The sequence below is a fragment of the Triticum aestivum genome, chromosome 1A (genome assembly GCF_018294505.1).
Source record: "Triticum aestivum cultivar Chinese Spring chromosome 1A, IWGSC CS RefSeq v2.1, whole genome shotgun sequence".
Classification (NCBI taxonomy): domain Eukaryota; kingdom Viridiplantae; phylum Streptophyta; class Magnoliopsida; order Poales; family Poaceae; genus Triticum; species Triticum aestivum.
Window position 1 is genome coordinate 548,719,568 of NC_057794.1, and position 27,918 is coordinate 548,747,485.

General features: G+C 48.8%; 1 protein-coding gene and 1 long non-coding RNA gene across 3 annotated transcripts; both read right to left on the bottom strand.

Moving 5' to 3' along the window:
• Positions 1-775: 775 nt before the first annotated feature.
• On the bottom strand, positions 776-2,982 carry LOC123065859 (uncharacterized). Its single transcript, XR_006431155.1, has 3 exons — positions 2,502-2,982; positions 1,631-1,707; positions 776-1,471 (listed from the first exon to the last, which is right to left on the bottom strand). It is a non-coding gene; the product is annotated as an uncharacterized lncRNA (long non-coding RNA).
• Positions 2,983-3,615: 633 nt separating this feature from the next.
• LOC123065864 (protein HEAT INTOLERANT 4) lies at positions 3,616-9,533 on the bottom strand. Of its 2 annotated transcripts, none has more exons than XM_044489076.1 (14): positions 9,082-9,533; positions 8,439-8,477; positions 8,286-8,339; positions 8,133-8,196; positions 7,495-7,548; positions 6,669-6,793; positions 6,471-6,530; positions 6,225-6,283; positions 5,248-5,321; positions 4,662-4,700; positions 4,517-4,579; positions 4,343-4,390; positions 4,131-4,259; positions 3,616-4,043 (listed from the first exon to the last, which is right to left on the bottom strand). In XM_044489076.1, exons 4-14 carry the CDS (start codon positions 8,166-8,168, stop codon positions 3,996-3,998), a joined length of 735 nt encoding a protein of 244 aa, XP_044345011.1. In that variant the 5' UTR covers positions 8,169-8,196; positions 8,286-8,339; positions 8,439-8,477; positions 9,082-9,533; the 3' UTR covers positions 3,616-3,995. The 2 variants fall into 2 exon arrangements, with proteins under 2 accessions (XP_044345011.1, XP_044345005.1); XM_044489070.1 differs by having other exon boundaries at positions 7,495-7,553.
• Positions 9,534-27,918: the final 18,385 nt, after the last annotated feature.

Here is a 27,918-nt window from a genome sequence, read left to right on the forward strand (position 1 = left end):
ATAATAATAGACAAGTCTTTGCCTGTCGAAGGAAATTGCGTAGCTAAAAATAATATATATGCAGTACAAACAATATATTGATAGAAACCAGAACTGAATTATTTCAAGTGTTCATGGAACACAACACCCATTTCTGCACTTCTCTTGGGGCTGCGAAAATGAAAACAAAACAAAAAGGCTTATTCCAGTCTGGTCAGGAGATCATATTTGGACTACAAAATTGAAACCCTAAGTTCGAACTGTCGGGAAGTCCATGTCTCCCTAATAACAAGAAGACAATGCAATCTCACATCTTCTCAACGTCCCAGATAAAGAAACTTCATAGTGTAGCAAAAATTTGTTTGCTCCATCGGCAATCGCATAGATGCAGAAAACAAGTTGGCCAATCCATCAGCATGAAGAAAATTCACATTGTTAAGAATTTGAATGGTAGAAAGGCAATTTGATGAAAGTGATCAAAATGAATGCACATGGTAAACCCTATAGACAAATCTAACAACTTGCGATGAACACATAGGCCAAGATAGCAAAAACAGTGAGTCCATCAGAACATTTTCTATAACATCAAATGAGAAACATAGATTGTAACTCATACAAATAAACAACCTGGTAAAGTTTCTGTCGGCTGGTCATCTAGATTTACCTATCAGCATTTTTTCTACAAATTAATCATGTTCTAGATAATTGTCTTCTTTTCACAGGAAATGCTAGCTTGCGATAATGTTCTGCATAACCTTGAATCCACTGCATATTTTTTACAGCTTGAATCCTCTGTATCCGAATAATGCATAGAAAAACAAATTATACACTTAACCTGGATCGGTGATGGTAAAGCTACGCAATGGTAGAAAGAAATATCACTTCACTCTTCAGTTTCATTCATACAGTAAGCTTAGTCAGATTATTTCCCTTATCATAGATTCATTTTGGCTTATATACAACAATCTAAGCACAAATCTAAAAGCTGAGAGAGGACTTACCGATAAATCATAACAAGCTCAATCGAAACATGGAAATTGCAAAATATCATAGGAAAATGTTTTTAGCAGAAAAAAATCCATGCTAATTTAGAAGATAAAACTCAACATTGTTCAGTTATGGTCATATGTCAATATATATAATCAGTAAGTACAAAAACTCTACCTATTATTAAATCTTCCTTCAGTAAGATCCCTCCAGTGTTGTGAACACAACAATATAGAAGCTAGAATAAGAGAAAAGGGTAATTAGGGAAACTGCAAAAAATAATCACACCGCTACATGATCTTGGAGAGAACAAATGTGAACACCACATAGCGAGGAAACTCTCTTGATGAATATAATACTTATTGTTTAATATTAAGATGTCCTCGACAGCGGCGACGGCGGCACCTCCGGCTAGAAGAGGGTGGCACAACTCGGGGTGGGTGAGCTATGGCATCGAGCGAGTACATGACTCTCCCGACTATACTTACATGTTCAACAGCACTCACTGTCAAACAAATATATATTAAGATTTCAGGTCATCAATGCATACATGTAATTCGAGAAAACAAACTCATGAAATAAACTGATAAAATGATGGATAATATAAAACTTAGACAATTGCAGTTGTGAGGTAATCAGGAAAAGATGCAAGCAGGTCACATACCAGGGCAGTGGCTGTAGACAACCTCCTAGGCTTCTTGTCCTATCTTTTTTCCTCACAAGCTCCACATAATCACTTCACTGAACCAAGAAATGAGATCACCTATTGATAGTTAAGCATGATTTCCTGATCATCAACTCACTTGTTAGGTTAAAAATATTTATAAAGATGATTATTAGATCAGCATGCCTTGTTTCTTGCCATATTGGTGGCAGTTGGAGGCTGATACTTGTGATGTGCAGTTAAATGATTTAAGGGGGACTTGATTTGATGCCTATGTCTGACTATATCCGGCAATGGATACTGAATAATCGCATCATATTTTGAGATAGCAGTAAGGTGGCATTATCATAATACTTTAGCTTATTTACCAGATTACATTAGTTGCAAAATATTTACCTATCTACAACAGGAAATCCTATCTGTATCAGTATTGATGGAGCTAACACTAAACAGTATAATCAACATGCGTAGTTGAGAGCCCTCTTCCTCTCATTCCATGTTATACATGCTTTTATCCTGAAGTTAAGTTCTAATCAACAGTAAAGTTGGTGGTGTAGAAAAAGCAGGATCAGGTGTATACGTCCAATTTCAAACCACAACAGGGCCTACAAGGAGGGAATTAGCTAGGAAACGGAAGAAGCCTGAAAGGTAATCTTGATTAATTCTAAAATGGCAGACCATTATGGATGCCGGCGAGCTGCCTGAAAGAACGTGAATATTGTTCATCGCAAAAATTCAGAAATTTGTCATTCAGTAACGGAGCACACACATGCCAGCGATCCAGACACAGAACACTCACAAGCAGAACACCCACACAGAGCACGGACGCACACAGTGGTAGACACACGCAGAGAGGGGAAGGAATCCATACCAGAAAAAACCAAAGGGAGGCTCGCTCAGCTGGTTGGGGAGGCAGAGGTCCGCCGACGCGTCGAGCCGGAGGTCCGTCATTCCGCCGTCACGTCGGGAAACAGGTAGAGGCGGCACAAGTCGAGGCAGGGGTCCGCCGGCGCGTAGAGAAGGCGGTCGCCAGTCAGCCGACACGTCGGGAAAGAGGTGGTCGGGCGGAGGTCGTTCGGCGCGTGGAGGCGGAGGTCCACCGGTCCGCCGGCCCGCCAAGTCGCCCAGGCAGCGTGCGAGGATGGTCGGGGTGGGCAGGGGCCGTGCGGGATTTGCAGACGACGACGAGGACGAAGGAACGCCAGGGCCCTCTGCTGCTGTTGCGGGCGCCGACGAGGATGGGCTATTCCGGACGGCGGCGACGACAGAGGGGCGGCAAAGGAGCGCTGGCGGCGGCGCGTGGGTGGATGGTGGCCGTGTTTCTTTTTTGGTGAACTGTTCGCTCGAGGTGCGCGTGCGTGGATGGTGGCCGTGTTCCTCTTTTTTTAACTGTTCGCTCGAGGTGGGGAGTATGCGCACGCGATGGGAGAGCGGCGGCGGTAATGGGGTAATTAAAGCGTAAAACGCGTTTAATATGCTGGAGGGATGTATCAGATTGCAGGTTTCGATGAATAGGATGATCTGGTTCTTCGCTCTCTCTTTCTTTTATAGTGGTAGTAGATTTATAAATTATTTGCACTTGGATCAGTCGTTAGCAGCCGTTGTCTCTAGTGGCTAGCAGTACTCGGTTACAACGTACAAGTCTATTTTTTCGCGCTACAAACATAGCTAACATCGGTGCCGTTGTATCAAAGTGGGACTCATTTCTTTTTTATATGATGTTGAAGGAGTGCATCCAAAGTTCCAGAACGGTACGAGCGCAGCTGCTTGTACCAGTAGCCATACCGACTGGTCTCTTCTCTTCTCTAAACATGCAGAAGCAATGCTGAGAAGCGGCCTTCGCGCTCCGGCTTGGTTTTGCGGTGGCGCTAGGTATCGCTGCGGTGTCACCCAGGGAGCGAGTGCCATAGTGGGATTCATACATAAAAATGTTCCAGGCAATGGGCATCCAAATAATTCACCTAGTTGAGATTGCTACAAACGTGTTAACAACACAGCAGCAAACCATACGGAATCAAATAGAGCTATTGCTACAACGTTGCAAAATCTGAGGACTCAAAGATTCACATAGAGCTCATTTCTAAGCCAATCCTTTACCGTAACTAGTAGGATTTACAATGTGCGCAATGAAAAAGAATGCACAAGTAAGATGCTCTTAAGGCTTGGCAGGAGTCTGTCTTGAGTGTAACTGTAGGACAAATACACTTCGGGTGCCACAATTCATCCGATCCATGGTTCAACAAGGAACTGCATCTGAATATATTGAGTAAGATAATCTCCCCTGCCATTCAAATTCTTTACTGGCTCTTCAAGCCAACTTAATTTGTAATGCCCACACGAAATGTGAGGATAGATCTTTTGGTCTTCAACTCTGTTTGTGCGCCTTCATATAATATCTATTGATGTAATCTGCCTGCAAAACACAATTATAGATACATAATCAAATCCAGCACAAGCTCTTATGGTCCAGTCTAGAATACCGAGTAGCATTTATGCGTACCTTTTGTATGCTTAAATCAGGAGCGTCCAGGGCATTTACAGGATAAAATTTGTAAAATTTGATGTTTTCAAACGCCTTCTTTTTCTCAGGGTCCATGTTATCAATAGCTTCTTTTCTGGCTTCTTTGGCCTGCAGAAGTTTCGCAGCAGCATAGTATTAGGATACACTAAAATCTCGGGCGAAAATAAATAACATCTTGGTTAGTTGTGAACCTGTTTCAGCTCGCGCTTCCTTTCTCTAACCTTCTCCTTTACGAATTCCTATTGACGAAATGAGGCAGTAAAGTTAGGAAGAAGAAAACTTATCGAGGCAATGATTAATTGATCATAGGCTATGCTAAGTATCCTTTATAATAGACCAAGCACATAAATCACTGCAATGTGCACCTTAAATTTTTCTCTCTCATCCTCTGGCAATTCCTCAGCTTTAACTAGGTCGTCAGTAAACTCCTGCATTGCAACACAATGATTGGACACAGATGTTCTTCAAAGGATAGTGCGCCATCACAGTAAAAACCAAATATACACACACCTCATAATTATCCATTTCCCAGTCAAACGGGCAAACTATCTGCAACAGAAATCAAAAAAGTTTATGATAACAACAATTAACAGCTATTTGCAATCAAAAATCCTGTGTACAATATTACTAAGTGGAACTTGGGGTGAGATTTCGTAGCAGGGGGTAGGGATGCAGATGCGGGTCCTGCTGGTCCCGCATAACATGGTAAGTCAGTTCAAAATAAACTGACAGCTCTAAACTCTCGTAATGAAGGGATGAGATTCTGCAAAGCTGGATGCGGGACGGGTCGTCAGGTCGGGCGCCGCTCTGCACCCCTAGCAGGGGGTCACACCTTTCACCACTTCGAGTTATCTGCTAACCCAACTTTGTTTATTCCCATATAAGCCCAAAAAGGTAGCTCATGTGGATTAAGTTTAGATGCAGATTGCGGCGACAAAAACCAAAATGTTCTCTTGCGAGATTTATTAATTTAGTAATTATGACTCCTAGATGAAATATAGTGAACTGCTTACTTTAAGAAAGTATATATAAGAGATGCAACAGAAGTTCATAACTATTAGGCCGCATAACAATGGACCTACTAAAAGAAGCTTACCGAGCGTTCTAGAGGATATATGATATCGACAGTTGTATCTTGGTCCTCTTCAGGAGAAATAAGCGGCATATAATCTGCAGAAAACCATATTATCAAACACTTCAAATATAACGTATCTAACTCAAACCATCTAATCTACCCGTCGAACAACGTGAGGATGTGTGCATGTATTTTTTTTTTAAATCCCACGGTCTGCTGTTTAATTGTTTAGGTGGATGTGTTGAGCTGAGGTTATTTGTGTGATAATCTGAACCTTGAGCTTTGGCATGTGGTGACAAATTTGGATTGAATGTACAAAGACCATCAAAGATCAAACCAATGCGCATATGCAATACACAATTGGAAAGAAAGACCATTTTTTGCAAGAGAAGTCTTGATTGAGACAGAGAATAAGCAAGCGTTAATCTTAAAATGTTATTAGATACCTATAAGAGTACTCCCTCCGTCCAAAAATACTTGTCATCAAAATGGATAAAAAATGATGTATCTAGAACTAAAATACGTCTAGATACATCCCTTTTTATTCATTTTGATGACAAGTATTTCCGGACGGAGGGAGTACAAATGTATGCAATTTATAGTTTTGTTAATGCAATATGGGCATCCAACAAGAGCAAATCAAGCAATCAACTCAGTCACATGTAACCTGACTCCCAATCAGTATAATCAGCAATTAAGTAGGAAGGAGCTACTAATCCCATAGCATAACATGCAACTCAAATATCACTCAGTTTAATCAGCAATCGATTAGGAAAGGGCTACTAACTCCATAACATACTGTTGCATTGCAACCCTTTAACTACAGGTAGTCGCAGCCTCACAGAACTTCATGCGCAAATTCAGATAGTGTAGTTAACATGCTAGGCTGGACCAAATCACAGATAGGTACAGAAATAGAGCCTCTCTAAAGTTATTAGATAGAAGGAGATCCAAACGCAATGACCCTACGAAAAATAATCCCAATTAATGCAGCTTACATGGCATGCAGTAGTCAAACTTCTTGACTTGCTCAGTTTTCAGATGCTTCAGTGCAGACCTGTAATAAATACAAACTTAAGATAATGTATCAAATCACAAAAAAAAGTCGAGGTTCGAGACAGTTACACGCCACATATTACTGCATGACAACATCCCCCGTAAACTAAAAAATAACAGCAACATGAATGTATGCCTTCAAGCACCAACTGTAAGCGAGGAGTGAGAATACTGTGAATAAAACTGACCTTCGCTGGGAGCAATGAAGAGTGAATATTTTTGTTTTCAAACCCTCAATCCTGCTGAGCCTATAGACCAAGTAAAAAGTGAAGTGAACAACATTGCAAAATTGCGATGATGGGCAAACAAATATAAGAACATATAGTCACCCAAAAGGCCAAAGCAGAAATAAACAAATGCGACTCATACAGATAGCATGGACATACCGGTCCTCGAGTGGAACATAGGGCACCCAGGACATCTTCATTGCTCTCATTGGTAGTATTTCTTCATATGCCCTTTGGACAGAATTTATACCAACTTTATCTGACGGGGCGCAAGGACAATCAACCTGAACCACACACATAATTGCAAGAGCTAAATGAGATCCAGCATCAGGAAATAAATAGCAAATATCTAGTCTCAGTCGATGAAACAATCATAAGCTACAAATATGCCAAGAAACATTTCCCACTGCAAGCTACTTTCAGCAGAATATGAAAAACATTTCAGAGCATGGGTTAGAGGCAGTAACTCGCACCAGTGAAATGTTTTGGAGTAAATAATGTGGCAAGAATATGGGGCTTATTGACTCCTTACGCATTACATAAGAGGTATACTAGGAAGGAATGCTTTGAGACTGGCATTATTACAGAATAATAGAGGTACAGACTAGTAAATGTTCTTATCAGGATCACGATTACTAAAGGTTTTTAGTCCCGCGGTACAAAGGTTCACAGTGGTAACATCACCAGCAAGAACAAGGGAATTGCTAGCAAAAAGATATGTAATTTTAAAAAATAGTTCTTGTAGTTTATGCCTACAAGGCTACAAATGGTGAGACAGGTGTGCATCTTTCTGTAATGCAAGAGATAAACAAAAATAGTTGGCTAGCATAACCATGAGAAGATGTAACTCAAGATATGGTGTATCGGAGAAACATTTTCCTGTTCAGGCAATGCATTTCTTATCAGTGCCTACAGAAGTTAAGACAAGATGGTAAACATAACTATGGAATAAATGTTCGAATCAAGGGAAGGAATGAGAACCCACAGCGACTACAGTACGAACAAGTACTATCTTCTGTTCGCCGTTAACATGCAATTGCTGAGCTGCAGACCAACAGAAATAAGTCAATCAGAGAAATTGCTTGAGGTAACTATTCGACATGCTAGTACAGTCCAAGAAAAAATTAAACAGATAACAGTGATGATTCTGTTTCTGCAACGCATCCACTTTCAATATTCAGTATATCTATGATGTGAATGGTGAAACAAATCAATGTTAGCAGACATAAACCCCAGAAATACCAATCAACTGCAAAGTGCCAATGTACTAGCCACCGACCCTGACATTTCTCATCATATAGGGAAACAACAGAGTAATTTTAATTTTAAAAAGATCTAACAAAGGATCATTTACTTGGTGGCTGTGTAGAGGAAACATTTCAGCACCAATAAACCACGCAAAAGTAGCTCTACGGCATCATTACTGAAACTTTCTAAACCACAAACAGATTCCTTGGCTATATCATTAACTTCACAACAAAATTTACCCCAGATGATTCAAACAAGAAACAATGCCCTCAATGACACCAGTCTATTGCCGGTTACAAAAATATTTCGAAAGCTGATATGTAGAATGCATCAGAGATGTAAACTTCAACGTATCCCAAGGGACAGCATACTTACGTTCGGTGTTTGCAAATAAGTAAACTGTCTTCCCATACAGCTCTCCCCCTTCTTCTAGAGCTTTCTGCCCACCAACAATGAACCATGAATCATGCGGTAAAGAAGCAATAATACCAACTAGAAGCCCAGCAGCGTTACATGTCCTATATATACCTCTAGATTTTGAAAGTTCCAGTTGAACTCCTTTATCTTGTCAATGTTTTCCCGCTGTAGGAACAGATATAGACAATCAATAAGAGCAAGCAGAAGTGCATAATGCATAGTTGTCAAAATAATGCGCAACAGTAGATAGGTATGTGCACAGACCTCGGTTCCAATGGGGAAGGCCGACAACCAAAGATCCTCCTGAACACAGCAACACACCATAAGTCAGGATGAACGAAAAGCGATACAGCAACATCGTAAACAAGGGACAATGCATTTATGCATACTCATGAAGTGGCCAGACACTTTAAATCATACTATAACAGAGCATCAAAAAGCGGCTATCAGAGTCAGCGATAGTAGTGTGGTCAAAGAAACTTGTGACCGACAGCTCTATCAAAACCATTAGCACATTATATCTTGCAGGCCAGTGCGCGTGTAGAAAACTGCCACTGCAGTGATCGTCTATATCTGTTCCTAGAGTGGGAAAATATGCTGTGATTGGGCTGGCAAAAACATGCCCTGTAAGCCTCGCAGCAAAATCACTGATCGACAAGTAATTACTGATCCATCTGATACAACAATGCAGGCGCTGTAGTCCAACAGGCTGCAACTACTGATCGGCAAGTACTCCTAGTCAGCACCGCACCCCAATTCCTTGTGAGAGAGACCCGACCAATGTAGGCCTCGCGGCAGAATCAGAGCTCCCCTACTCGAAGACACCGGAGCTACAGGCCTAGCAAACGCATCCGGGGAAGACCGGAAGAGTCGTCGGCGACTTTCATCGAGTCTGCTCGGTGCTCACCAGATTCCGCCTCTCGGCGAAGTGCTCCGCCTCGGGCATGGGCTATGGCGTCACCCTGGCGCGCCTCACCGGCCTCGCCGCCGTCCTGCTCGTGCCGGCGGCCTCCGCGGCCGCGCGCTTCCTGCTCCTGGGCCCCGCCATTGCTCTCAACTGGAACGCCGCACGAGGACAGGGCAGGCCAGGGGCTCGCGTTTCGGTTTGGAATTTGGGGAGAGGGATGCCGCTTATATTGGCGCCTCGCGTGGATTGGACGCGAACCGGCGCGTCAAATCGACGCGATCCAAATCCGGCACGAACCCGCCCTCAGTCCGACTGGTATTCGGCGCGGGGCGGCTGCGGTTTGCGAGGTTGCGGTGGTGTAGATCGCCATCGGGGGCAGGAGAGGAGGCGATGGGGAAAAGGAGCCCCGGCCAGGGCCGTCCCTGGGCCGGGGAAAGAAGTGCAACGCCCTAGGGCATGCTGCTACATTGTAAAGCCATCTAAACGTGAGGCACAGCCAGACAGTTAAAAAAAAACTATAGCCAGACGTGGTTCCTCTAGAATATGAGATCTGCTTGGGATTTACAAGAGGTCAAGTTCAGACCGCTGGAAGATAACCTATACAGTATACACAGTCCAATTCTGATGTCTTGGGGATTGGGAGAGAGTCGTGAACGATGGCCCATGACAGTTCCTAGGAGACGCGGTGGTCATCAAACCTTATGATGAGGTGACAAAGCCAACGACCGTCAAGATGGACACGATCGAGATATGGGCGCAAATCCATGATGTACTAGATTTGTACGCCCATCTAGTCTCATCTCTTGCTGCTAAAGTGGAGGAAGTTCTGTTCACCGAGCCCCTGTCGCAAGACTTCTCCGACAACTTTTATCGCGTTTGGGTCAGAATTGATGTCACAGAAATATATAGATAAACTATCAATACTGATGAGCTCCCCCCCCTCCCCCCTTCCTTTTCATCTCCTCTGAGGCGACTCGAGGGCAACCCTAGCGCCGCCTCCGAGCTCTCCCCCTCCCTCTTCCTCGTCTCCGCCGCTACCAGGGGCGCTCGGCACTGACGCGTGGCCCTGATGACGGTGGCGGCGGGTAGGGCTGGGCATATAACCCGAAAACCGATGTCCCGAACCAAACTAACCGGCACCGGAGCCGAATTCACCGAAGCCGAGAACCTCGGTTGTACGTTCGGTTTGCATTCGATGAAAACCAAACTTAGTCCGGTGTATTCGGTTTTAGCCCTTGGATACCCGAATGGACCGAGAACCGAGTAAACACAAAGGTCCCGCCTGTTGCTACTCAAGTGCTTTTTGCACAAGTCCCACGTCGCATCAGAAAGAGGTGAACATGAGTAGAGTAGCTGACACAGTGAGCCACCATCGCTATAAATTTTGTGTAACAAAGTAGTACACTTCTCTCGGTATAGTAGTACTAGTAAAGGAGTCGCCACCACTAATTTTACAGAGTAATGTTTTACCTCGGGACAATCAATAATGGTGGTTCCTGCTGCTAGTACGGGTACTGTACATTCAGAATGGAGACAGCAATTAGAGCAACTCCAACGGGCCGACCCAAATGGACGGCGCTTTTGTTCACCTTTTGTCCGTTTGGGTCGGCCCGGCAGACACAAACGTCCGGCGCTGTGTTTGGATCGACGCGAGCGCCCAACGCTGGCCCGACCCAATTCATCGGCGCGCTCAAAAAAGTATTGCAAGCATTTTGAAAATAAATACATGCATTTAATTAAACATAAAAACCGGCCACGAAGGCCGGTGAAAGTCCACATTACATTAATTAAAATACTAAAAAACTAGACGATGCGCTGCCCTAGGCGTCCTCGTCGGCGGCGGCGTCTGCGTCGGGACCGGTGAGGTCGATCAACGTCGGCGCAGGGCCGGCCCAGGGGAACGCTGTGTTCCAGACGGCGGTGATGTCAGCCTGCGCCGCCGCTGCCTGGGCCTGGCGCGCCTCCTCTTCGGCCTCGCGCTCGAGCATCTGCAGGCGCTGGCCCTCCCGGCGGTTCTCGGCAAGCCGAACGCGGCGCCAGTGGTCGAGGTAGGCCGCCTCCTGCTTCTCCGTCGTCCCGAGCCAGATCGGCAGAGCGCTGACCCACTCGCGGACTACTCCGGTCCAGGAGTAGCGCTCGATGTAGGCCGGCTCCTCCGGCTCGGCTTTGAGCGGGGACGGCGGGGCCACCGGCGGCACGACGCAGTCGCCCGCCGTGAAGAGGGCCATGGCCTCCGCCATGGCAGCCTCGAAAGCCGCCTCGTCCGCCTCTCTCTAGCGATCCTCCTCCTCGCTCTCCTTGATGGCAGCCTCGAAAGCCGCCTCGTCCGCCTCTCTCTAGCGATCCTCCTCCTCGCTCTCCTTGATGGTCGCCTCGTGGAGTAGGCGGCCTCGGCCTCCTGGTCCTCGTCGCAGACGACGAGCGCGGGCGGCGGCAGGCTGTGGTCGACGCCGCGGACGCCGCGTCGCCTCGCCTCCTCGTGCTCGATGGCGAACCATCGAGCCCAGTTGAGCGAGTCGATGGCGAAGCGCGGGTCGGCGCACCGCTCTCGCTCAGCAACGCCCGCCGGCGCCGCACCTCCTCCGCATGGGCCCTGGCCGTCCGCGGCGCCGCCGGCACTGGGATCCTGTCCGGATCGAAATGCCAGTCGTGCGACAGCGTCACGTCCGGGTACAGCAGAGGCACGCGGTGGTGCCAGTGCCACTCGGCCTGGTGCACCGGCACGTTGATGCGCTGCCTCTGCCGGGGAGCGCGGGCCGGCGCGGGGAGGGCGGGGAGGGAGGGGGAATGGTGGGCGGGGGCTTTTCCCTTGCGGCTGCTGCCGATGCCGGAGAAGAAACCCATGCTGGCGGGGCTAGGGTTGTCACTGGCGTGGGGGCAGGGGTGGCCAGATGGGGACGGGGGGCGAGTGGTAGTGGATGAGGATGGCCCGCCGTACGCCCGGCTTAAAAAAGGACGACCGCCATCGCTGACGCGTGGGCCCAAGGTGGGTGGTCGTCATAAATTATGTTGACCGTAGTAGTTGGATGGCCGCCAGGTGGGGACACGGCGGACGGCGAGGAGACGCGCGGCGCGTCCGCTTTGCGTCCGCACCGACGCATTCCAGGCGCAATTTTGGGCCGGAAATGGGTCGGCGCGGACGCCGGGCGGACACGATTTGAGTTTGGGTCGGCGCGTTGAGCCGCCACTTTTGTCCGCGCCGACCCAAACAGACGCGGGCGGACGAAATGGGTCACCCCATTGGAGTTGCTCTTACGTCTGCTATTTTAATATATCTCGGTGGTGTTCGGTAGAACCGACGACCGAACCGAAATTTCGGTGCAGCTAATCTTCGGTTAGCTTATTTTCTACTAACCGATCGGTCAGCATTTTGGCAAAACCGAAATTTAAAATAGACCGAGGAACTGACCCGAACGGTTCGGGTAAACCGAACGCCCAGCCCTAGCGGCGGGGATTCGGCGCCTCCTCCTCGGATGGAGGGCTGTGGCTCCCGGGGCGGCGGCCCCGGCCAATGGCGTGCGGCGCGGCCTGGGCGGCGGGCGGCGCCGACGGGTGCTGGGTGGCTTCCCACAGCAGTGTGGGCAGTGTGGAGGTCGCGGTCAGTGGCTCCTCGTAGTCCGCCGGGTCCCTTGAAGAAGCTTCGATCCCGGCTCGATCTGCTCCGATCTGCGTCGGCGGTGGTCCCTAGCGGCGGAGTCCGTCGTCTTATGCTGCCGGACGGTCGGATCTGGCGTTTGGGTGTGGTTCCGGGGGAAACCCCTGGCCGGCGCGGCGCCCCTCCCCAAAGTCGACGTCTTTAGCGTCGATTCCCTTCCTGGAGGCTTTGGGGTGGACCCTCCCCCTCCCGCCTACCCCTTGAGCTCCAGCGAAAGCCGGCTCTCCCTTGGTCTGGGCTCGACGACACCTCGGTGGCGTGCTCCTTCTTGAAGGCGACAGTCGGGATTGGCTCTTGGTGGTGGAGTGGCCGGTGTCCCAGTTCCGAAGCACGACGGCCTGATATTCCTACTTCATCCTGCTCGGGCTCGCCCTTGCGTGGTGAACCTTCTTTGGTCTTCTTCATGGTGGTGCGTCTTCGTCCGACAACTCACGTCATGTGCTTCGTGTTGCCTTTGCCGGCTTTGGTTCTCGTCTGGATGGGCTTCCATTGTTCGTGGGTTAGCGTTGTCTGCTTCTCCTATGGTAGCTTGGTCACCTTGAGATGGTTTATGTGGTAGCCACTCTGCGGTCACCGGTGCAGCACCCATCAAGCCTGGGTGAAAGGGTAGTGGCCCTTTGCAACGATGGAGACGAGTGTTGCCCAAGTTTGGTCATGGATGCAGCCGGCGCTCAATGCTTGCACGGGGTGTCCCTCCTCTCGGGCTCCCGGTTGGCTAGTAGGTGTAGGCGTAGTGCTAGTCGTTGGCAACGGTGTTGTGTGCTTGGCTCCAGTTGTTGCCATTGTGTTGTTCTGCCTAGCACCTTGTATCTTCTTTCCGATTTGCTTTGCATTCACCCCCTCTGTAATGTGGTGCCCTCGTATCCTGGCTGGTTGATGGCTTTGTTAATTCAAAGTCGGGCTAGGTTCGATCTCTTCTCAGGCTCGACCGACGCCTTTTCTCTAAAAGAATTGATGTCACAAAGCCACTAAAGAACGCCATGTCTATGATCCGTGAAACTAAGCGCCAGATTTATCGAGTTAAGTATGAGAAGCTGCCAGACTGGTGCACAGTTTGTTGAATGCTTGGTCACTTGTTTAAGGAGCATGGCACAGGAATACATCCTGCATCGGCTCTCGTCTTCAAGGAGTTACGGGCTGACTAGTTTATGAGGTCTGGCCAAGGTCTAGGAGGTGGACGATGTCGTCGGGGAGGAAGAAGAGGAGGTCACAATGGTGGGCGAGGCCCAACCCCTACACCAGGGACGCAGGAGGATTTTCAGGAGGATGGTGATCTAGGCGCTACTGATGGAAGGACCTTGGTGCTAAAGGAGGGAGGTGGAGCGAGTGCTGACTTAGGTATGGTGATGGAGGACCAAACAAGAAAGAGGATGGAGAGAGCAGAACAGGGTAGCAACTCTTTGGCTCCACCACTGGTGCATGGTACTGTCCCGAAGGAGAACCAACTGACTCTAGTTCTAGCTGGTACTACAGTTGTTAGTCCACCAATCACTAGGGATCCGAAGAAGGCAAGGACTGGTCTAGAAGGCAAGGATGGCTACTATACTGCTGCAAAAAAAATTGGCGGACTCCCTAGAGGAGTGCCGCCGAGACCAATGAGTGCTTTTTGATGGAACTGTCGTGGCACGGGTAAACCTGTGACAGTTCGAGAACTTCGCAATTTTGCAATGAAGTTTACCCCTACTGTGCTTTGTATTGTCGAAACACAGATAAGTGGGACACGTGTAGAAGCTCTTGCTAGTACTCTAGGGTTTGATAATTCATATGTTGTTAATAGTCAGGGGAGAAGTGGAGGTATTGGTATTTTTTGGAATAATACAATAAAGCTTGAGATTTTGGGAGACTCTTGTTATCACAATGACGCCAAAATTTAGGAGGCAGCCCGTCGAGGATCACGTGTGTATACGGTGAGGCCCAAACTCACCTCCAACACCAAACCTGGGATCTCATGAAAGGAATAAGTATTGTCAGTGATCTACTGTGGCTTTGTTTTGGAGATTTTAATGAAGTGTTGTGGCTGGAGGAGCACGAAGGAGCAGCCAACAGAAGTAATGCCCAGATTTAGGGTTTTAGGGATGCAGTTGACATTTGCGTGTTGATGGATATAGGTTACCAATGGCGCTTTTGGACGTTCGAAAAGAAGGTAGCATGAGGGTCATACGCAAGAGTCGGGTTGGATTGGGCACTAGCTTCTGCGAGCTGGATGGATTGATTCGCACATGCAATATTGACACACATGTCTGCCGCTACATCTGACCATGGGCCTATATTACTGAAGTTGAATGCTGCGCCAAAGTGATCCTATGCCGAAGAAAACCTTCAGGTACAAGGTGATGTGGGAATCCCATGATTCGTGGAAGGACACAATTACAAATAGCTGGAACGCAGTGAGTGCATGCTATGGAGTCGGCGACTTTTGTGACAAGCTTCTGGCCATAACCAATGACTTGCCCTCGTGGAGTAGAGACACCTTTGGTAGCGTCAGAAAGGAGATTAATCAGATTAAGACTTAGTTGGAATTATTGCGTAATGATCCAGGGAGGGTGAGGCCATCACATGTGGAGTTGAAACTAAATGAGAGGTTGGCTAAACTGTATCATAGAGAAGAATTAATGTGGCGTCAAAGATCCTGGTTGGAATGGCTCTCTGCGGGTGACAGGAATACCAAGTTCTTCCACATGAGGGAAAGTATGAGGCGTAAGAAAAAGATGATCCGGGCACTCACAAATGCTTTGGGTGTACACACTGAGGACCTGGCAGAATTGAAGGCTATGGTAGTGGAGTTCTATAAGAATCTGTATACTTCTGAAGGGGTGCAGGGGATGGAAGAGGTACTGAGACATGTCTCGAGGAAGGTTACGCCTGCAATGAACGAGACCTTATGTGCTCCATATACCAATGCCGAGGTAAAAACCACCTTACTTCAAATGTTTCCGACCAATGCTCCTGGCCCAGATGGTTTCTGTGCTCATTTTTATCAAAGGCATTGGGATATTTGTGGTGACGAGGTCACCACAGTAATTATGTGTATCATAAAAGGAGAGGAGAGCCCGGAAAGTATAAATGATACGGTATTGGTCTTGATCCCCAAGGTAACAAATCCCACCCAGTTGACACAGTTTAGGCCCATCAATTTATGCAACGTCTTGTATAAAATTGCCTCCAAGGTTGTTGCAAACAGGTTAAAAATAATCCTTCGTGCAATTATCTCGGAGGAGCAGTCAGCTTTTGTGCCTGGTAGGTTGATCATGGATAACATTATTTGTGCTTATGAGTGCTTACACTTCATGACAAGAAACAGGTCTAAAACTAACAGTTTCTGTGCTCTGAAGTTGGATATGATGAAGGCCTATGACAGAGTAGAATGGGAATATTTACAAGAAATTATGAACAAACTTGGCTTCTCTCCATCTTGGATTGAAGTGGTCATGGGTATGGTCAAATCAGTCTCTTTCTCGGTGTTATTCAATGGTGAAAAGCTTGAGCAGTTCAAACAAACAAGAGGTATTCGACAGGGAGATCCAATTTCCCCTACCTATTATTACTTGTAGTAGAGGGCCTTTCATGCCTACTAAAATCCAGTTCTCAATAATCCGCTCTCAGTGGTGTTAAGGTAGCTCCCACAACTCCTGAGGTGAACCACCTTTTATTTGTAGATGAGAACCTACTGCTTTTAAAGTCTAGTGTGGAGGATGCAAATTTTGTTTCAAACCTTATGAATACTTATGGTAATGCTTCTTGTCAGCATTGTTGAGGAAATCGTTAACTGGTAGCTGCTCGGTTGGCTAGCGAGTAGGGGGCTAATCGGCAAGTTAATCGGCCATTTAATCAATTAATCGGATGATTTTTCGGTTTATCGGCTACTCGGTGACCCTATGAGTAGGGATTAATCGGCAAGTTAATTGGTTAATCGGATGAATTCTTGAACAGGGCTTGTCAGAGAATCAACAATGATAAGTCCTCCATTTTCTTCAGCAAAGGTTGCTCACCAACAACCAGACAATAGGTTAAGGACATTCTTGGAGTACAGAATGAATCTCGTAGTGAAAAATATTTGGGGATGCCCACTGAAGTTGGCCAATCTAAAAATGGCACTTTCAAGTACCTTAGGGATAGAGTGTGGGAAAAGATTAAAGGATGGATGCAGAAGCTCCTATCTACGACAGGGAAAGAAGTACTCATAAAATATGTGGCTCAGTCCATCCCTGTTTTCTCTATGTCATGTTTTAGACTCCCTAGGGGATTGTGTGAAAGTGTGACATCAACAATCAGACAGTTTTGGTGGGGATGTAAGCAAGGAAGAAGAAAGCCATGTTGGGTGGCCTGGGATGTGTTGACACGACCAAAGAACTTGGGTGGATTGGGTTTCCGCGACCTGGAAATTTTCAACTTGACACTACTATCAAGACAGGCTTGGAGGTGTCTGGTGGAACCCAACTCACTCAGTGCACATATACTGAAGGCGACTTATCATCCTGGATGCTCTATACTTGAATCAGAACCTGGACTGCACCCCTCTCAGATTTGGTGAGCAATATTAGATGGAAGCAATGTTCTTAGACAGGGGTTCATCAGAAGGATTGGGGATGGATGGACAACCAATATATAGTACAGGACAATTGAATACCGAGCGTGGGATTAATGAGACCAATTACCTCACTGATACAAGACCCACACCCAACGAGTTGCTCGGCTAATTGACGCCACTGCTGCTTCATGGCGGAAAGAAGTAGTCCGGCAAGTTTCCTCCCTCTAGATGTCGAGGCCATACTACGGATCCCAATATGTACTAGGCAGGTCGAAGGCATGGGCTGAGGACCCATGGGGTCGTTTCTCTGTTAGGACGGCTTACAGGATGATCCTCAGAATAAAAATGGGTAGGGAGGCATGGCTAGAAGAGACTGATGGCTTATCAAACCTAGATGGGGAGATGAGAGGCTGGTCAAAGCTATGGAAGATGAATGTGCCCTCCAAACTCAAGGTTTTCGCTTGGAGGCTTGCCCAACATTCTTTGCTAACCAAGGATGTCCTCTAGCATAGAAACATGGCTACAACATAAATTTGTATGATCTGTGGAGCACAAGACAGTTGTCGTCACGCAATACTTGATTGTGCCATGTCCAGATGCACATGGTCTCTGTCCAAAGAGGAGCTTGTTCAACATATGTCCTCGAACCGAGATGACAATGCAAAACGTTGGCTACACTCCATGATTGAAACCGTAACTGAAGATGAACTTCCTGTCCTGATCGTAACCATGTGGGGCATTTGGTCTGCCCGACGCAAGGTGGTACTCGAAGGCATTTATCAAACTCCCATGTCACGAATGGTTTCATCTTGAGTTATCTTTCAGATATTTAGTTTTTGAAGAAAACAGGCACGGGTTCGCCGGCTGCCCTTGTGATTAAGCCGACGACATAAGTGGCGCCCCCCTTTCCTTCTCCTTCTCCTTCTCCCTCCATTATATACGTGGGAGGGGGCGCCTCGTAGACACACAATTGTTCCAAGCCGTGTGCGGCGCCTGTCGGTGTCAAAACCGGCGGATCTCGGGTAAGGGGTCCCGAATTGTGCGTCTAAGGCGGATGGTAACAGGAGGCAGGGGGCACAATGTTTATCCAGGTTCGGGCCCTCTCGATGGAGGTAATACCCTACTTCCTGCTTGATTGATCTTGATGATATGAGTATTAAAAGAGTTGATCTACCACGAGATTGTAGAGGCTAAACCCTAGAAGCTAGCCTATGATTATGATTGTTCTTGTCCTACGGACTAAACCCTCCAGTTTATATAGACACCGGAGGGGGCTAGGGTTACACGAAGTCGGTTACAAGGGAGGAGATCTACATATCCGAATTGCCAAGCTTGCCTTCCACGCAAAGGAGAGTCCCACCCGGGCATGGGACGAAGTCTTCAATCTTGTATCTTCATAGTCCAACAGTCGGCCAAAGCATATAGTCCGGCTGTCCGAGGATCCCCTAATCCTGGACTCTCTCAGTAGCCCCTGAACCAGGCTTCAATGACGATGAGTCCGGCGCGCAGATTGTCTTCGGCATTGCAAGGCGGGTTCTCCTCCAAATTCTGAATAGCTGTCGAGTAGTGTTCGGCTTCCCATGAATGTTGCACTCCTTGGCTTCTGCACCTAATAATGGCTATCCTCCACATGTTGAGCGAATGCGAGAAGTCGGGGCATTTTCACACTTGCCACCCTAACCATGTGAGTAAATTGTGTATTTAAAGAGATGGGGATCCTCATATCCAGATCACACCATCTTCCCACAGCGAGTATCCATCGGAGCGCACCCGGAAAAAGTCCATCCCATCACGGCCAGCCATCGCAGCTCCTCCTCTCGCTCCCGTAGCCCTAAGCCAAGCGATTGGAAGAAGTGTTCCATCCCCCATAGCCAATTAGTAGAGTTACAGACCCCAAGGGTTTCTCCCTCCAGCGTATATGGTCCCCGTTCGAGCTGGACTTGCCACTTACAACGGCGGGGAGCAAGTGGAGAGCTTTCCCAACCCATCCATGGGGGAGCGGGTATGCCTTGTCCCTTACTTATTGAGGGGACTTGGATTTCCAATCCATCCGTTCCTCCGTGGGCTCCTAGGGTTCTACGGCCTCCAGCTGCATAACTTTACTCCCGCCTCCATATTACACATCACTGGCTATGTTGCCCTTTGCGAGATGTTTTTGGGCTGCGAAGCTCATTTCGAGCTACGGAAGAGGCTATTCTGCCCCGTACCCCATACACAGGAGGGGTCAATATATCAAGTGGGTGGAGCCGAGATATGGCGCATCGCTTGGACCGGATACCTGTCCGGTACTCCGAAGAAGACATCCGAAGACAGGCCTTTGGAGTGGTTTTATATGGAGGACGTTCCCCTTCCGGACCCTATTTGGATGGGCCTTCCTGAGTTCGATAACGCCCCTTTGAAGAAACGCCGTAGCTGGCGCCCTCGGAGCCCCCAAGAGGAAGATAATAGAGAGGTCCTTTACCTGATGGGTCGGATAAAAACGCTGGCCAAATCAGGATTGACAATAATCGAGGTTATGTCAATATGTATAATGCAGGGGTGCAGCCACTTCAATATCGGGGATAACCCATGTGGCACTTTAATGGAGAAGACGATGCCACCCGCTGCGGTCGTAAGGGACCGGACTCCACCGCTGCTCTAGCGAAAATACTGTCCAATTTATATAAAGGAGAGGAAGAGGAGTTCATCCGCATTAAGCCACGGGATGGATTCTCCATGTACAACCCCCCAAACTGGGTGAGCTGCTACTTTCTACTCCAAACCTTCCTGCATTCTTCGTCATAAGTATTTACCTTGCTATTTCATAGAAGGAACTTAGAAAAGCTGTGAGGGAGGTCCACAGCCCGTCTCCACAACCAGAGGATCCAGACCGAGCCCTCGACCCCGGACTCGAAGAAGATCCGGACACATCTATGGAGCTCATCGACATGATGTTCTATCAGTTAAGCTGTGACGGTGCCTTGGTGGCCATCATAGCCGATTATCTTGGACTGCTCCCTGCATCGCATGTAAGTAAAACCAGAGTCCCAACTTCCGAGAAGGATCCCTATTTTCCGCACTTCACCTACCGCACACATATGGTGTCTTACAGGGATGGCCCTCGGGACGCCATGCCGAACCCGTAGTGACTCACCAACAAGGGGCACCAAAGCCGGGTAGGCTTAAAAGGAAGGCGGTTAGGACTGAGACGTCGTCGCAGAGGTATGAAAAAGAACCCCGCTCCATGGTTTGTCGTCTTTTAACATATAATAACGTCCATGGTTCCTGGCAGGAAAAACGCTCTGTCGGTGTCAAAACTGGCGGATCTCAGGTAGGGGGTCCCGAACTATGCGTCTAAGGGGGATGGTAACAAGAGGCAGGGGACACGATGTTTTACCTACGTTCGGGCCCTCTTGATGGAGGTAAAACCCTACGTCCTGCTTGATTATTCTTGATATATGAGTAGTACAAGAGTTGATCTACCACGAGATCAGAGAGGCTAAACCCTAGAAGCTATCCTATGGTATGATTATATGTTGTCCTACGGACTAAAACCCTCCGGTTTATATAGACACGGAGGAGGCTAGGGTTACACAAGGTCGGTTACAAAGGAGGAGGTATGCATATCCGTATTGCCTAGCTTGCCTTCCACGCCAAGTAGAGTCCCATCCGGACACGGGACGAAGTCTTCAATCTCGTATCTTCATAGTCCAACAGTCCGGCCAAAGGATATAGTCTGGCTGTCCGGAGACCCCCTAATCCAGGACTCCCTCAGTAGCCCCTGAACCAGGCTTCAATGACAATGAGTCCGGCGTGCAGTGTTGTCTTCGGCATTGCAAGGCGGGTTCCTCCTCCGAATACACCACAGAAGAGTTTGAATACAAGGATAGTGTCCGACCCTACAAAATAAGTTCCATATACCACCATAGAGAGAATAATATTTCCACAAATCTAATCTGCTGACATGTTTTGGCAGCATGACATCACGCCATGGCCCGGTAATTATTCGAACCATTTTTCTTTAACTAGCCCCGCACATAACGCGAGGCGGTTTCTTGACACGTCTTGTCAAAGCAAAGATCGTGTTCCCTTTATTACGGGATTCTCATCAATACAAACGTGGGTAACCCAACCGTGCCTATTGGTATGACTCCTAGATCTTAGGTATGTCTCGAATGGCCACGAGGACGACACCTGATATTCATCCCCTTTATAAAGGGACAAGACTTTTTTTTTCTCCCGTGCTCAATCGAATCCTTCCCCCGCCTCGAGTTCTAACACCCAAAGCCCAGGTCAGGTGCTTCGGACCTTCAATCATGTCCGAATCCAGCCTTCAAGGCTGGTGGATGCCTTCCTCTGTCACGGAGGAAGACATCAAGCAGTTGAGGGAGGCCAGATATCTGACCGCCGAAATTTCTCATAGGCTGCCCGCCTGAGGGCAGGTCGTCCCTACTCCCGAACCCAACAAGAGCGTTGTGTTCGTCTCTCACTTCCTCCGAGGGCTAGGCCTCGCTCTGGATCCCTTTGTTAGGGGTCTTATGTTCTATTACGGGATGGATTTTCACGATCTGGCCCCGGATTCCCTTCTTCACATCTCATCATTTATTGTCGTTTGTGAGGCCTTCCTCCGCATTACCCCTCACTTCGGCCTGTGGCTCAAGACCTTCGATGTGAAGCCGAAGATGGTCAAGGGGAAGTACGCAGCGCGCAGAGGTGCTCTAATAAGCAAAATTGCTGACGCTCCATGGCCAAAGGGTTCCTTTCCAGAGGTGTCCGGATTGTGGCAACAGGAGTGGTTTTACGTCACAGCTCCCCGAAGTGCCAAGTGGGTAGCTGCCCCCACCTTTCGCTCGGGCCCTGCACCACAACTGATGTCATGGATCAGCAGGGGGCTGAGGTGGGGTCCAGACAAGGATGTGCCAATACTGCAGAGCCGTATCCGAGATCTCTTCGAGGGAGATTTCAGTCTGGTTATGATAATGCAAGTCATGCTGGTTCGTCGAGTCCAGCCTTGCAAACGTCGGCTCGCTCGCAAGTGGGAATTCAACCCGGAAGGACCGCGCACTATTCAGAATTTCCTCGGCATGACGCACAAGGAGATGTACAAATCGTTCTTCGGACCCCAAATAGAGTGTCCGGACACTACCGAGGACGTGGGCCTGAGCTGCAACCGCCCCACTGCCCAAGTAAGTAATCCCATGGCCGAACACACTGTCCTTTTATTTATCATGACATCATTCTGAAGAATCGCTCTTTGACCAGGACTGGATAACAAAGGCGAAGATGATCCGGTGTTTGGCCCCCCTTCTTGAAGGCTTGGATAATCAGGTGCTGGAAAAGATGCTCGAGCCAGCACCTTGTCTGGTGCCCTCAAAGGAAGATGAAGGGGGGAATAAAGAGGGCAAAAGCGGGCCTCCATCGCTACCTATTCCAATCGAGGGAATGAGCGCCTCCGTGAGGGAGGATAACCAAGGGGAAGAATCTGACATTCTCTCTCCCCGGGGAAGGAAGAGGACTACCTCTGAAGATCCGGAAACCAAGGTTTCCAAATAGGAGAAGAAATCTCCACCAGAGGGTCCTGCCTCGGAGGGTATTCTTGCCGCACATTATCCGCGCGGGGATTAGCCCTCTACCAAGCTGTAAGTAATCAAAAAGTACTTAATAGTGAAGATATCCTACCTTACTTCTGAGGAAAATAACCGAAGCATTTATCTTGCAGTTCGGATCTTAGCCCTTCTTAGCAGAGCTCGTCTTCAGGGGATCTTCTTCTAGAGATGATGGAGAGCGAAATGCCTCCCCCTGCTACACCGCCTCACGAGGCGGGCGACCCTGAGGCGTCGTCGCGGAGGGTTTTTCCTGATCCGGCAAGGCCAGAAGGTAATCCTATGGCCACCCGAAGTCCCCAGCATCCGGCTGTTGAAGAGAGCAATCAAAAGAGTCCGGCACCATCTGGTATGCGGTCGGACGTACTAAGGGACCTGCTAGAGCGAGCGACTATCTCAGAAGAGCACCATACGTTGATGGGTACGGTGATTGAAAGGATTTCATCCACCGAAAGCGGGTTGCATGAAGCCTTTATGAGTCTACTGACGGGTTTTGAGGTACGTGAAATGATGTACATTTTTGACAGTACCGCACATGTTTAGGTGTGCCCTGTGTAGATAGTAGCCCCTGAGACTTTGGTTGTCGTCGAAAACGGCGGCAAACAGGGGATCATAGTCCCAGGTAATAACCAGACCGCTTGTATGTGCAGGTAGTTGAAGCTCCGGTGGCTAGCCAGACTGACGGGTTTGCCGAACTAAAGCGGCAACTAGATGCGACAGATGCCGACATCGTGCTTGTTAACAAGCGGCTTGACGAGGCACAGGGTAGGTGATTTTTCTGGTGAATGTCACATAGTAAGAGCAGCATGATGCCAGTATCTTTAATATGTTGTGACTGCAGATGGAGCTGCCACCATGGAGACCCTTCGGGCGGAGCTTGCCCGAGCCAAGGAGCAAGCAAGGAGTAGTAATGTGGCCGCTTTAAAGGCGGCCGAAGAGTTAAGGGCCGAACAGGCCGCACATTGCGAGAGCAAAGAAAAAATTGCCAAGATGGCCGTGGAGTTAAAAGATGCTGCTGACCGTTACCGGCTTCTTGAAGAAGAAAACCGGGTGAAGGTGACGGACCTGGAGAATGCCCGGGTGGCTACCAAGGAAGCCCGCTCCAAAATTAGAGCGACGAAGGAGGAGCTGAATCAAGCTGCGGATATCGTTTCTAGGAAGCCCCTCTTGTTGCGGACTAAGTTCGGAGATCCGAAATATGCTCCTCTGGACCGGCTATGGAGTTCTGCGGATGAGTACATGGATATGGCTGCAAGTGCTGCGGATGCGACCGAGTACTTCAAGGATCAGAAAGGTCCTGAAGCGGAGAAGCTGTTCTAGTCATAGTTTCACGCTCCAGTCCGTCCGTTGTTGCCGAATGAGCGATTGACTGGTTGGGCCGAGGTCCATAGATTATCCGGACTGGCCATGAGGTGCGTTCTGGATCATTTGTGGCCAGGAGGGCCAAGGCCGAATAGCTACTTTAGCTTAGTGCAACAATTCCTTGGCGCTGTGCCACACATCGATGCTGTAAAGAGGTCGGCGTGCATAGAAGGCTCGCGGATGGCCCTTGCCCGTGTCAAAACATACTGGGCGGAGATGGATGCCACCACTGTTGCGGCACAGGTTCGGCCATAGGCCGAGTGGCTGCCGAGCACTACTTTGAAGAATTTCTTGAAGGCGCACGTTCGATAGAGGCTCAGTGCTCAAAGAATATTATGTTTGAGTGACATGTATTCCCATTGTAAAAACAATGTTTTATTGAGTTTATCAAGGCTGTATTTATACTTTTGCCCGAAAGTACTATGATGCCTCCTGTGCGGCCGTTTATGTATATATGTATATAACCTGAAAGATGGCAGTCATCGGCTTCAGCCCCCACACATATATGTAGGGGTGTTCGCAGAAGACGCATGTTCACACTTGATCCAACGTCTTGGTCCATTAAGGAGGTGATAGCACAGCGAACTAGGCAATCGGAACTACAATGCTTTAACACTTTCACTTAGCCAGAGGAGTTTGACAATGGGGCTACTATATAGCCCCTGGTGGCTCCGCACTCATCCGAATTCGGGGTGTACATGCCTGGCCGGCAAACGACCCTTCATTAAGGCGGAGGAATCCCGAAGATTCCGCTAGGTTATCGAGTGGTTGACCAGTCTCACGCTATATCATGATAGTCAGTTTTCGGCTTTCTCTACTGAGGTGCTCATCCGGATGAACCAGGGCACAATCGCAGTAGTTCTCCTGGTGCCGCCTTAGCCGATATAGCAGAACGTAAGGCAGCAAAACACAGGAGCCGGGCAAACCCAACATTTGACCAAAGACATGATTTGGAGCTGATGCATATAAGGCCAAACTCGCGACGCCGAACACTCCCTAAGGTATTCGGTCTTTATGGTGGAAACCGGGCTTAAGCAGTGCCCTTTGTAATAAGCCCCTGGTGTCCAGGTACGTACAATATTCTGACATGGCCACATGCCAATACGTCAACATCCTTCTCAATTGTACTGAGAATCCGAGGGATGTGTATCAACAAGAGATAGTAAAAAGGGTTTACGCAGGGTCTTAATCTAAAAAGAATCCTTGGAACGGGTCCCTGCTGCACGTCTGCGCCTGTGTCTCTGTTGTGCCGTATCTTGGACGGGTGTAGCACGATTGTCATCTGTGAAAGAGAGGAACTTAGTTGAAAAGTTGTCGTGCAAAAAGGTAGGTTATACTAAAGAAACCATGTAAGTTCAAGATGAGGAAAGTTGAGTCTAATTGCCACTTCTTTGCGCGCGTTGAGCCCCTTGTATTGTAATAGGGGTATAGCCATCAAACCTGTATCAATTACATATAGTTGTGCCAGACTCGTCTAACCGCGTTCGTGGTCTTAACGACCTGTCAGATACTTTAGTTGGTGATGCCGTTTAGTGTGCGGCTGCCAAGGCAGCCGCACGGTCTTCCGCGCGCAAGGAGCGCTCAATATTTCCATTTACTGTAATCATGCCGCGTGGACTGGGCATCTTAAGCATGAGGGAAGCGTAATGCGGTATTGCGTTAAAGCGAGCGAAAGCTTCGCGTCCGAGTAGTGCTTGATAACCACTTTGGAACGGAGCGATGTGGAATGTTAAATTTTCGCTGCGGAAGTTATCAGGAAAGCCGAATATAACCTCTAGTAGCAGGGAGCCCGTGCAATGGGCCTCTGGGCCTAGCGCTACTCCTTTAAAGGTAGTATTGCTGTGGCTAATTTTTGTTGGGTCTATCCCCATTTTGCGGACTGTGTCCTGATATATCAGGTTTAGACTGCTGCCGCCGTCCATCAGGACTCATGTGAAGTGGTATCCGTCAATTATTGGGTCTAACACCAAGGCAGCCCATCCTGCATGCCGGATACTTGCCAAGTAATCCCGATGGTCGAAGGTGATCGGTTGGGACGACCAGTGGCAGAACTCCGCAGTGATAGGCCCTAGGGCATGTGTCTCTAGGAGTGCCGCTTTGTTTCTCTCCTTTGTCACGTGTAACACGTTTACTGATTTGACTTCTTGTGGGAATTTCTTCTGTTCCCCAGTGCTTTGCTTGCGAGGCTCATCCTCGTCTTCGCTTGGTGTATCCTGCCTGTTAAAAATAATTCTGTAATTAGGGGAAAATCTCCCCTTGCCCAAACCGTCGTTGCGGTTTGTCCCGCAACCGACGTCTCCCTTCAATCTCCTGGAACCGACGCCTCCTCGAGGGATCGTCATGTGTCTCCGGGTCGTATAAAAGGGGGCTTGTAACCATCAATCAAGGATTCAATCACTTTTGATTCAAAACACGTTATCACGCACGTAGAACAGCCAGCGAGAGCAAAAGGCAACAGAGAAAGGAGAAGAGAGGAAGCACTCGCCGCCAGTGAGATGACAGGACTCTTCTCCTTCTTCCTCCGTCTGATCCGCGAGGACGGTCGCCGCTACCGCCTCATTGCCCTTCGCCGCCATGGAGTTGGTGGACACCGCCGTTTCCGTCGGTGGATGCAAGCCATCCGACGGTTCGGCCTCAGTGCCGTTGCATGCGCCAGTCGCGGTGCTCACCACGCCCCTGGACACGGTCCCCGTGCTCCCGGACGCGCCCACTGCGGTGCTCCCCGCGCCCGTGGACAAGCGTCCATGGGGTACGACCCTTGGCTGGTGGCCGGCCCGAGCGCCCCCATGATGCACGGGGCCGCTACCGCGCCTGCCCTGCCCACTGGGTCTCCGCCTCCACCACCTCCTCCGCCGGCTGCATGGATCCCGCCGTCGACGCCAACGCGTGATGCCATGGCCGCTGGACCGAGCCTCCGCCCGCCTGGCTACGCCCCTGTGCCATGCACACCATCGTGAACAAGGAGGAGGCGCCCGCCTTCGTCTCCGCGCCGACCGGTGCCTCCGGAGTAGTCCTCCTTGGAGTCGGCATGGAGGGCGCCGCCACCGGCGGCACGCCTCAACAGGAGACTGCCGTGGGCTCGAGCAGCCGCACGGAGTGGCGCTTCGGCCGCCTCTTCGGGCGCACCGTCGCAGCCCTCGACCGCCGCCCCGGCTGTCGCCCAGGCTCATGGGCTCCGGCGAACCTCGGTTTCACTGCTACTCCACTGCGCCAGGCTTCCACCATCGTCGTCTCCTCTTCAGATGATGAGGCCTCATCAGTGTCGCGTCGCTGACACCTGAAGATGCGAGGGGAGGCGACTGGGCTCCCTGCTCCTTGCGAGCGCAGGTGGTGGTGGGGATCAAGCGTGGTGCGGGTCCTTATCCGTAACCGCCCCACCTCTCACCTCCTCTTATGCGGTGTGGGTGGTTGCAGGCTGGCCTCGGTCGGCGGTGGCAGGCCCAGGCCTAGGCGATCAGCCTACTTTCTTCAAGTGTTTTTCTCTGTTTTTATTAGTCTAGTACTAATTATCGTATTTGTGCAAGTTTAGTCTCTATTTAGTACTGTTTAGTACATAGATTGACTACTACTTACATTTTAGTCCTGTTCTAGATTCATTCTATGTTAGGACTCGTGTAATTATTAGTAGGTGTGTTTATATTATGTAATGGATTGATAATATAAATAAAGTACCGGATTTCATCTGGGAAGAATGACATGTTCCATGTGTT

Bases quoted from the DNA above. Each gene is read 5' to 3' on its own strand.
- LOC123065864 (XM_044489070.1), bottom strand. From the start codon at position 9,120: ATGCCCGAGGCGGAGCACTTCGCCGAGAGGCGGAATCTG. The intron at 8,340-8,438 runs GTCTGTGCACAT...CTGTTCCTACAG, and splicing joins CCTTCCCCATTGGAACCGAG to CGGGAAAACATTGACAAGAT. The intron at 4,701-5,247 runs GTAAGCTTCTTT...TTTCTGTTGCAG, and splicing joins TATATCCTCTAGAACGCTCG to ATAGTTTGCCCGTTTGACTG.